The 11,655-nt window shown below is 43.2% G+C and overlaps 1 protein-coding gene across 14 annotated transcripts in view; it reads right to left on the bottom strand.

Annotated features, from left to right (window-relative positions):
* Nucleotides 1–911: 911 nt before the first annotated feature.
* The window catches only part of NDUFAF5 (NADH:ubiquinone oxidoreductase complex assembly factor 5), a 33,071-nt gene continuing 22,327 nt past the window's right edge, over nucleotides 912–11,655 (bottom strand). For 11 of the 14 annotated variants that reach the window (XM_069547123.1, XM_069547125.1, XM_069547126.1 and 8 more), the window contains 4 exons: nucleotides 8,415–8,475; nucleotides 1,604–1,687; nucleotides 1,186–1,268; nucleotides 912–1,023 (listed from right to left, as the gene is read on the bottom strand). In XM_069547123.1, coding sequence (XP_069403224.1) covers nucleotides 931–1,023; nucleotides 1,186–1,268; nucleotides 1,604–1,687; nucleotides 8,415–8,475 — 321 coding nt within the window. In that variant the 3' untranslated portion in view covers nucleotides 912–930. Of the gene's footprint in view, nucleotides 1,024–1,185; nucleotides 1,269–1,603; nucleotides 1,688–4,053; nucleotides 4,151–8,414; nucleotides 8,476–11,655 lie in introns of all 14 variants that reach the window. The other 3 variants (XR_011248059.1, XR_011248060.1, XM_069547124.1) reach the window with 3 other exon arrangements.

Raw genomic sequence — 11,655 nt, 5'->3', positions numbered from 1 at the left:
ACCTGGAGTCACTCTGGGTGCCTCGCAGCACCGCCCCACCTGCCCCGCGGCCCTGCAGCCGCCCTCCTCCTCCTGTTCTGCGCTGCTCCCGGTCACTTGGGTCATGACGGCAGGACGGTGGACTTAGATCAGCAGAGCAGCGCCAGAGGCCTGAGACGGCAAAGTCCGACAGCACTGCTCACCACTGCGCAGGTGCCTGACGTGGGATTTCGCCTTTGTAATCCTTCAAAATCCTCTAAAAAAGGACTTAGTTAAGTTCTCCTCTTAACTAAGGTAGAGTGTGAAACGATAGGACTCTCACATGGTGGAGGTGAAAAACAAATAAGATCAGAATTCCGATGGTTGTAAAAAGGCAAGGAAGGATTCAAGAAGATGCTATTCCAAAGTACAAAACTACTCAATAGCTCTAAAGAGGTTCATCATCCTCTGTTCCTCTTTAAAGAGCAAGGAAGACAGTATCACAAATAATTCTGGCTTAAGTATCTTAGAGTAGTTGTTATAAAAGTCTACAATTTTATGCCAAAGAACCAGAAAACTAAAGAATCTACCAACTTGTCCTTCCCCTCATCCCCTCTTCTCCACTGCTAATGTCCTCTCAAAGAAATAACAAAAGCTCAGACAGAGGAAATGTTCATTTATATACATGAACATCTTTGGATTTTTCAGAGAAATACCTTCTTGCTTTTAGGTTGATTCTGCAAACTAGTCTCTCAAATTACTAGATAATAATATCCATATTAAAATAGGAAACATGTGAAATTGAAATCACTACTAAACATAGATGGAGTATTAGGCGATTCTAATTATTAGAAAAGTCTGATGGTAAATAGCTTATATATTGCTTCTTGCTTCAGAATGCAGTAATTTTAGATGTGAGAGTTACCAATCACTGATGAGAAATCTGGACTACATTAACACTGAATAAAAGATTTATTGTGACTTCTTCCCCTGTGACATAAGATCGTTTATTTTTCCAAGCTCTCCAAATGATACGGTTGCCGAACCTCTTTCAGCTGGTTTCGCCTGAAAATAATAAACAGAAAGGCCGTTACGAATAAATATCTATAGCTCTAATTAAACCCTTTAATGCTAGCTTATATTAAAAAAAAATCCCCCACTGTAAGTAAATAAATAAAAAGAAAATGGAAACATCAACACAGGAAGAAAAGTGATCAATATTAATACCTGTGAATCATGATATTTCCATCCTATCATGTAATAGATCTGATATGTGGCAGGCACAGAACCATCCTCATTTCTGTACATTTCTATGAAAACAAATCATGGTTAAATTTTTTTAAAAATGCAAGTAGGAAAAAAAAATCTGTTCAAAAAAAGTATGTCCTCCAAAAGAGAAATGAATATTAGAATACTCATGGGTTTCTGAGAAAGGCTCTTGTGAAAAAATCCTCAACACTGAGAAGCTGACAGTGAAGAAATAGGGCTTTGGGGGAAAAGGATAAACAGTCACAGGATCTGTGTTTTGAGAAAAGGACAAGAAATCTGAAGGTAGCCTAGAAAGGACAATGCGATTTTAGGGGATAAGGATGACAGGGCACGGGACAGTAGTGAGCGTGGCTGGGAGAACGGGCAGCCTCCTTACCTCGGTACACTGCCGCAGCTGCCAGCATCGTGTCTCGGTGCAGGAGGGCTTTTCTATTCCAAGCACAGTTACTCTCACCCATCCCTAAAAACACACTAGAGGTTTGAGATGATTCAGCAAACACCCGAGCAGCTCAATAGCCCAGATTTAATCTTCTCTCATCCAACGGAATACCCGTTTCCCCACCTCTGACAGTCATGTAAGATAATCTCCTTTTGCTCTCAGATCATAGGTAGTGACCCTCAGGCAAAGCTACTTGAAGCTTCTGGGTAGTGAGACAAGTCAAATTCCAGGAGGCAAGCCCCATAAGCACACTTTATTTGGCAGCAATGGACTATGGTAAGCCAGCTGGACCAAAGCAAGGCCACAGGCCCTCCACGTGAGTCATCAGGAGCTGGCAAGTGTCTTTCTAGTGATGCCACGTTTCATGCCCTTTTCAGCGGCTCTTTGAAGAAGGATAGGACATTGGTGCAACACATCACTCCTTCTAAGCCATAAATCTAAGTATGAACGTGAAATCTGCAAGAGGGTTTGAAGACTCATTGAACTGGGGTCTCCTGCGTTGCAGGTGGATTCATTTCCAGCTGAGCTACCAAGGAAGCCTCAAGACTCATTAGGTCGTACCAAAACTGCGTGTTCTCAGATTTTACATTTTACTGATCCCAGATTAGGAAACAATTATGTACATTCTCTTCAGGGGCACTTTTCTTAATGTTTTTAAAAAAGAAATTTTTAGATTTCTTTCCTTCAAATTGATAGCTAAAAGCTAGGATTACGTTATCTTCTTGTTCACTAAAATCTAATGTTATATATTTAATATTTTTAATGAATACAGTCGAATGAAATTACTTTGAAAGCCCACATTTTAAACTAGCTTGCAAAATTAAAAGAATCAAAATTAAAAACCCTTTACATTTATTCTCTATATATTATATGATCAAAAATCAGTTTCTTAGTTTTGTTTTTCTACTTTTAGAAGAGATACCGATAAAATTCCCAATGTCAATGTTCTTTAGTTATTTAAAAGTAATAATCTCCCAGGTTTCCAATGGCCTTATGAAAAACAATCAACAAATTAGGTGGAATGAGTAAATCTGTTTGGTTTCTCCAGTCCCCAAAAGGTCCTTATTATTCCCTAAAATAATAAAACTCTGATACTAAAAGCAATGTGCCATATCCTGTGAGTAAAACAGTCCCAATTCATTAAGAACAAGAGAAATATTATACAAACTAGTATCAAGAGATGAATCGCTATGAAGAGGGTGGATCTTACTCTTGCAGTCATGAAGTAGCTAGATGACCTTAGATCCATCGCTCTGGGGCCTCAAGGTGGCCAGGCTAGATGATCTCTAAAGGCTTCCAACACTAAAATTTTAATGCATTACACAATCCAATATAAAAAAATTATCCCACATAATGACTATCAACGGCAACAAGAGGCCAGAGGCAAACTGGGACTCATATTGGAAGGATTTATTGCTGACGACAATACATGGCGCAGTGGTGCTTTCATTTAACTTCCCACTTGCTATGACTTACACAGTAGAGGCAACACCAGTGAAAAAAAGGTTTAATTTTTTTACTGGAAATACTTAATGCACCAGAAATTCTAAATGCCTTCTACATAACTGGTATTGTGCTGTGCTAAGTCACTTCAGTCATGCCCAACCTCTTTGTGACACTATGGACTGCCAGGTTCCTCTGTCCATGGGGATTCTCCAGGCAAGAATACTGGAGTGGGTTGCTCTGTCTTCCTCCAGGGAATCTTCCAAACCCAGGGATAGAACCCAGGTCTCTCGCACTGCAGGCGGACTCTTTACTGTCTGAGACACCAGGGAAGCCCAGGAATACTGGAGTGAGTTGCCATGCCCTCCTCCAGGGGATCTTCCTGACCCAGCAATCGAACCCATGTCTCTTATGTCTCTGGCATTGGCAGGTGGGTTTCTTGACTACTAGCGCCACCTGGGAAGCGTGAAGAACTGATATACTGGATATACTAATTAAGATTATTAGGTACATTGATTTCTGATACAGAAACTCAAAGACACTAATGTGTTACTAACTGTTGCTAGGGACACCTACCCTTCCCTCACATGAGAATCTTCTCCTTAGAGAGGCAGTGTCATATGGCACACAAAGTCTAGACTTTGGGATCATAATTCCAGCTCTGGCCCTTAAATAACCTGGGGCTTAGCTCTATTAAACTCAAGTTTTAACACCTGCATAACACAGCCTGGTTGACCTTTCCTGGAGATCACCTGGGAAACACATCTGGGGACTTCTGACCAGCTCTGGGCCTTGGGATAACAGAAGGATTTGGGTAACTGTTTAAGACTCTCACAGTGTTTTTAAGGTTAAGTTCAATTGCTTATTTAAAAAAAGGTCTGATTTATTATGGTTTATTAGGAACAATACTGAGTATTGTCTAAAAAAATAACAACTGAACTTACCTTAAAACTACTGTGAAAGCCTCCAAAACTTCTCATATGTTCCTCAGCTGATACACAACTTGTTTTGCAAAATTAGGTCAATGTTCTGGACTTTCTTCTGTGAATGAATAATAGCAGCTTAAATGAGAAACATCACCACCATCAAGAAAAAAGTGTAACATGATGTAAAACGCCGAAAACCCACCAGACGGTAGTACCGTATTCCGGTCCGCAAAGCAGCACCCCTGGGAGTCTGCCGAGCGTCCCCCTCCGGCACTCGCCCCTCAACCACCCTTCTTGCCACGCCAGCTGCCTCGGGGCTCTCTGGGGGACAGTGGCCGACGTCTCAGGATGTGACTGATGCTGCGACCCTGGGCTTAAGCCCTGGCTCTAGCACTTACCCAAGCTCTGCACCTTGGGCTAGTCACTCCTCTGTGCCCAGTCTCCTCACGCAAAACAGGAGAGGGTAACCATGCTAGCCGGTCTCTTCCTCATGAACAGGCCTCATAAACGATGCTGGAGGGTGAGCTTGCTCTCACATCAATCTGACTGTCCCTCCTCCACACGAAATTCTCCCCCCAGACTGCAGGGCTCCCCTGATAAAGTCTAGAAAAGCCTCTGAAGGACTCGCCTACATCACTTCCCATCATCCTCCCATTCTACCTATCTGAGCAATGCTGAATTACGATGCAGTTTCCCAGTTAGGAAAGTGGAGGCTGAATGTCCCCTCTGGAGTCTCCGTGAGTTTACACAGGCCTTTCCCTTGGCCTGGAATGCAAGGCCTGACCCCCAGAGGGGCACCCACCCCTTCCTTCTTCCAGCATGAACTCGCTTCAGCTTAGGTGCTACCTCTTCTGCAGAAGCATCCCTGATTCTGTAAGCAGACTTAGGGATTTTTCTGTGTTTCTCCCTGCACTTTTTAAAAAGAATTATCCCACTTTACAGTTAAAAGCATATGTCTGTCTCTGCGTGTCTCTTTCTCTACTAGAGCGTATGTTCCCTATGATCAGAAACTGTTATTTCCACACTGGCTCATGGTAGATGCTCAACAAACAGTAAGTGAACGAATATAAAATCAACCATTTAATCTTTCTATCAATGTTGATAAATATTATTTTTACAAGTTATCTTTAGATAATTCCTCTTAATCCTCTTAAGAATAAGAAACATTAAAGACTAAAAGACACGATTTGTGTAAAAGGCTTTACAGTAAAGAGAAAAACTCGCAAAGCCGCTTAAAGGTGAATATTAGGCAACAGGTCCTCAAAATATATGACTGATTGAAACCAGCAGGGGGAGGGAAGGTGGGGTTATCAACTGGAAAGGGGCATAATGCAATCTTCGAGGGGCTGAAAAGGTACTAGTCTGTGGTTTATATAATACTTGAAAATACAAGCAGCTGTATGGTTACAATTAGTGCATTTTACTGAACACCTAGGCTAACCCCGATGCTCTGTGAAGACCCAGACCATTTGGCTGGAACCCTCTTCCACTCCGGCTGTCAGACATCAGGCTCCCAGGCCCTCCTCTGATTCAGCAAAGGGTCTGGCACCTGGCTCAGGTTCCCTCTGTACCCCACGTGGTGCCACCACCCTGGAGGACTTCAAGGTTAATAACTGGCAAGCACCAGGGCCTCTAAGACTTCTGAGGCTCTTTACCACCCGTGGGATTCTCCATCACACCACCTCTGCCATCACACCTGTAACGTGTCCTGGACGAGTCAGCACTTCTAAAATCACCAATCCAAACGTCCTATTTTCTGACCATATCCTCCTTCCTTCAAGCGTGTTCATGTCTTTCAACTACGGTCATCCTCTGACCTCTTCTACTTTCTCCCAGTTCATCAGCTCCTCCTCCCCCTTCTTTTTTTCATTACTTCCTTTTTCTTCCAGCTTAGATTTTGCCCTATTATCTCAGTTACATTTTTGGAATTCTTTTTTGCCTTTGTCTTCTTGTTATTCTCAATTAGTAAAGCCCCAAGCCAGACTGATACAACTCTGTTTTGTGCCAGGTCCCCAGCTGCCAGCTATTGTCAGAGAATGTCACAGATGCATCTGACCAACTTCAAATGCATCCTTCAAATTCGACAACTCTCCCTGATCCATTCACCTTCCTATTCTCTACAGTGACTATATAAAATCTCTACTCATTTGCAAACCTCTGACCCTTTGAGTCTCAGTATATGACTTTACAGAGAAGGCAATGGCACCCCACTCCAGTACTCTTGCCTGGAAAATCCCATGGACGGAGGAGCCTGGCGTGCTGCAGTCCATGGGGTCGCTCAGAGTCGGACACGACTGAGCGACTTCACTTTGACTTTTCACTTTCATGCATTGGAGAAGGAAATGACAACCCACTCCAGTACTCTTGCCTAGAGAATCCCAGGGATGGGGGAGCCTGGTGGGCTGCCGTCTATGGGGTCGCACAAAGTCGGACACGACTGAAGCGACTTAGCAGCAGCAGCAGCAGCATATGACTTTACACTCTGCTTGAAGGAGAGTGTCGATCCATCAGATGGGAACCTCCTGTTATCAAACCAAACACCCGTGACCACTGCACTGTCCCTCTTCCCTTCCATGTGGGCCTGTCCAGTCTTGTCCAAGGGCAGCCCTCCTCCTCTGATCTCATCCCCTTCCACCTTCTCGGGTACCTGACCTGATTAATTGTCCTCTCTCTCTCTTCTAGAGTCACTTCTTCTACGGAAGCACTTAGGTTCTTCTAATCAACTGTTCAATAAATTCAAGTCTTAAGATGAAACATAATAAAAAAACTTCAGCCCATCTCCCATCCCTCTCCCCCACTCACACCTGTAACCCTGCCCTCTCTCCCCTCTTCTTCATAATCAAGTTTCTTGAGAAGATGGATGCCTGCTGCCCTAGCCACCCCCTCCATAGGTGTCAACCTACTCCCCTTACCTCCGCCTCTCCCACCAAGCCCATGCCAACAGCAGAGCGCTCCCTGTGGTCACCAAAGCTTCCTCATCTTCCGTCAGTGGACTTTCCTTTCAGTCCACATCGTGCTTCCGAGCAGCATTTGACGCTCCCTTTGCTTTGAACTCTTTAGGGTCTCTTAGTCTAGGTAATACGATCCCTTTCTGCTGTTTCTCCTTAGCACCCTGCTAGCTACACATCCTCAGTCTCTGCAGGCTCCTTCTCTTCTTATGCACTCACTGTGCATTAGGTTTCTAAAGGCTCCAGACCAGGCTGCTTTCTCTTCTCGCGTCAGGCAGCTGCTTCTCATACCACCTATTGACAGTGACTCACAATGTTTACCTGGGCCACTTGCCTCCTCTGAGCTACACAGCCACGCACTCAACCCCTACCTGATGTCTCACCTCAGGGATTTCAGAAGCATTTCCCACACAACATGCCCAGGTATGAATTCAAGAGCTGTGCCTGCTCACACTTGGCTGTCTTCTACTGTTTCTCTATCAGTGAAGGGCACCATCTATCTGGCTGCGAGAACTAGAAACTCAGTGCCAGGTTGGAAATGCCTCTCTCCTTATCAGCCCACATGTAATCCACCAGCAGGAACTGTCACGTTTATCTCCTAAATGTTTCCTGAATCCAATTCATTCACTTCTCACCATCTCTACTGTCACCACCTTAGTCCAAACCACCGTCATTTCTCAGTAAGCTTTACAGCAATGTCTCCCTACTAATTTATCTGCCAATCCACCTAAAAATACAAATCTGACATCATGACCCCTCCCCCATTAAAATATCTCAAGGGGCATTTTAAGAAAAAGACAAACGATCTTAACAAAGGCTACAAGGCCCCCATTTACCTCCCAATTTAATCAGTCCTCTCTTCTTTTCACTCCCTATATTCCGGCCACAATGCCCCTCTTTCGGTTCTCACCATGTTCTCCCCTGCAACAGGGCCTTTGCACATGTCCTTCCTGCTTCTCCCAGTGGCCTCACTTCATTTTTCAGGGTACAGCCATCGCTTCCTCAGACAGGACTTCACTGACTCTCCCAGACCAGGACCTAGCCCACCTAACCCTCTGGCAACCCCCAGTCCTACGGTAAGCCAGCTACTTGCTTTCTTGTGCCTGGATCCGAGCTGCCAAGTGCTGCTCGAGAAAGTCACTGAGGTGTCCTGCCATCCTCACGCACTCCTTCAAGAAAGTCCTGCTGGCCTTTCGTGGGCAGTCACCAAGTTCCCCTACTGCACAGCACCTACCACAAGTCTAGTTTAACATTTATCGTTGTGGCCGCTGCCTCAGGTTGGCTGCACCCAGCTTGTATTAAAAACTCCATCAAGCCAGTCCACTTTCTCCTTACCCAGTGTATCTCCAGGGCTTGGCCCCAGTGCCTGCACAGTCAGCTCGCAAAATACGACTCTCAAAAGGGGCCGAAAAATTCCTTAAAGTGTCTTACCTTGTAAATCTTCCATCAATTCAAACATCCCAGGATAGTTAACTTGAATTTCATCAGTGTCCTATTTAAAAAGAAAGCAGAATCTTCATTTGGCATTCATTACCAAGGATCTAGATCAGAGAAGAAGTCGCAGAAATTCCCCAGACTGATCTCTCACAGTAAGCAGGAATCTTCTTTGCAATCCTCTTTGCAGGTATTATCTCGCTTACACTTGATTTACAAAGATTTCAAATTGCAGGGTACATGCTTGCTATTTTAACAGTAACCTTCCTATAACGTCATCAACTGCTTCTAATTCTCTCCTTGGGATTCACACAAAGTCTGTTCTGTACTCTGTAAACGATCCTTTTCTTCCAGTCTTTGAAAAGTCTTCTAGGACACTATAACTTTTTAGGGGGAGGGTTAGGCTTCTAGACAAAATCTTTACACATGCCAACTTCATTTTTCTCTACATAGTCAATACTAATCTCTCTCTAAATGTGACACCCAGAGTCAAACAGGGTCATCTCCCAAGATGCTTCCATCCTCCTCCCAGTGCTGCAGCAAAACCGCATGGACTAGTTTAGGAACGGACACACAGCTTGACAGACACAGTTTATTTCTTGAGTGACGTGGTGAGCAATGTGTCCCGCTCTTTCTCAAGTTCGATACAGGAGTTCACTGTTGGGACAGTGGCAGAGAGCACTGATGCTCCCCAAATATCCAGGTACTCCTGGACATGTCACAGCCCCACACATGTCTTCTGGCAAAAGAAAAGTGAGGTGGAGGCAGGTAATAAATAGCTAGGGAGCCTTTTCCAGGGCATGTCTGGGGCAGTGACCTTATGGGACACAAGGCCCAGATGGCACAACCATAGGATGGAGATGAGCTGCCCAACCAGAATGGCTGGGATTGATAAAAATTGTGTTAGCCACTCAGATGTAGGAGTCTGTCTGTGATGGAAACTAACCCTGAATATAAAACACTTCCTTTTTTCCCCTGTGCTATCAAAATGCTGCACGTAAGTCAAATTTCATCATATTGGCACTACTTTTGAAGCATCCAGATCTTTTTGTGTTCTGTAGCTTTATCTAATATCTGTCCAATTTTGGACTTAATGTTGCACAGAATCAAGTACAAAACCCTAAAGAACAGTTATCAAAAATACCCATTTTAATTCCTAAAGAAACATACAACAAAATGACCAATTACCATTTTTTTTAAACATTAGAGACACAAAATTACTTAGAAGCAGGAAATTAACATATACTGTTGATGAGGCATGTCAATTAATGCTACCTTATAGACAGTGATTTTACATGTCAAAATCTGAAATGCATAGATTCTTTGACTCAGCAGTTTGACAGATGTGCAGAGATTATGTGTAAAAGAAAATTCATGGCAACAGTTTGAAAGAATATAAAAAACAAACAAACTGAAAACAATCTAAATGTCCATTAACAGAGAAAAGGTTAAATGAAGTGTACCTGTTCAATGAAATACTATATGAAAAGTGAAAGTGAAAGTCATTCAGTCATATCTGACTGTTTGCAACGCCATGGACTACACAGTCCATGGGATTCTCCAGGCCAGGATACTGGAGTGGGTAGCCTTTCCCTTCTCCAGGGGATCTTCCCAACCCAGGGATCGAACCCAGGTCTCCTGCATTGCAGGTGGATTCTTTACCAGCTGAGCCACAAGGGAAGTCCAAAATACTATATAGCTGTCAAAAAAAAAGAACATGGTAGGTATACGTTTGTAGTGGAAGATCTCTAAGACAAGTTATTGACTCGGGGAAAAAAAGACTTTACATAGAAAAAAGAAAAAGAGTATCTATATTGTTGTACATGTATGTTTAAGCAATGTAACTGCACTCCACTCTGTGAGGAAGAGCGTCTGAAAGGACACACACGGCAGCTGACAAAAGGCATCCAGGTGGAGAGGGACGGGGGCGGGGGCGGGGCGGTGTCAGAAGGCAGGAGACCTCCACTCATTTTCGACCTGCTGTGTTCCTCTCTGTCTGTTTTTCTTTTTTTTTCCAAACACATGCATGGATTAAGTTGTATGTGCACTTTTTAATAAGACCATCTCTGGATAGTCCACTTTTCTATGTATTTTCCTACATAGGGAAACTATTTTTAAAAAGAGATTTTAAGATGAAAAAACAAAAGAATTCCTTCTAAGCTGATGCCTACCATTAAACAATACCCTGTGAAAACATTTCAATGAAACCAACTAAAAGCACCATCTCCTTCTCAATCAAAAGAGTACCAAAATAGCCTTGTCAAAGGTCTTATTCAAATCAAGATGAAGGATAATATTCACAGTTTTCTCCTATACTAGTCTGGAGATGATTCTGAAGGGAGATGAGTTTCACTTAGAATGCCAACTAATTAAAAAAAATAATTCATTAAGAGGGTCATATGTGTAAATATAATTATATGATATTAATTTAACTTGATTTCACTTTAAAGATAAAAATCCATTGCAATATAGAAGAAATATATCTAATGTTATATGCAACATAAACCTGCATAATTGATTATATAAAAGCTTATTTGCATAGGAGTTTTTGAAAATTAGTCAGGATGCAATGTAAATATAGCACTTTGGAGACAATGTATATGTCTCCATGAATAAATCTGCATAAAGTTATTATTAAATTACCCTCTAATTTTAAAACTATAGAGAAGATCATATACCAAAGGGAATCTTTCTGGAACACATAACCCACTTTACAACTTAGAAAACTGCATGTTGTTAACATAATTTAGCTTTCTTTTGATGACTCAGGATAGAGGTTTCATCTTTTTCCTCACAGGCGACAACCTTTGAGTCCCCTAATATTCCTGCTGAGCTGTCTGACCAGGCACGCGCTCCTCACATTGGCCCATGAGGGCTGTGTCACCTCCAGTCTAGTGTCTCTTCCCTTCCCTCTCAGCCCCTTCCCAACATCAGAGGCCCTGCAGTCTGCGCCCCTTGCTTTCTGTCAGAGCGTGGACGGATATGACCAGCCATTTTGGTGGGCTGATTTTATGACATATACTCACACTGCTAAGTTGCTTCAGTCGTGTCCGACTCTGCGACTCTAGAGACAGCAGCCCACCAGACTCCCCCGTTCCTGGGATTCTCCAGGCAAGAACGCTGAAGTGGGTTGCCGGTTCCTTCTCCAATACTCACACTACACCTCCTTAAAAAGTTATTTTAATTTTGAGCCTGTCTAACCTGATCTAACCCTGGGCCTCATGAAGGCACAATCTCT

Source organism: Ovis canadensis, chromosome 13, assembly GCF_042477335.2.
Source record: "Ovis canadensis isolate MfBH-ARS-UI-01 breed Bighorn chromosome 13, ARS-UI_OviCan_v2, whole genome shotgun sequence".
NCBI lineage: Eukaryota > Metazoa > Chordata > Mammalia > Artiodactyla > Bovidae > Ovis > Ovis canadensis.
This window is presented reverse-complemented; position numbering and strand designations above follow the sequence as displayed.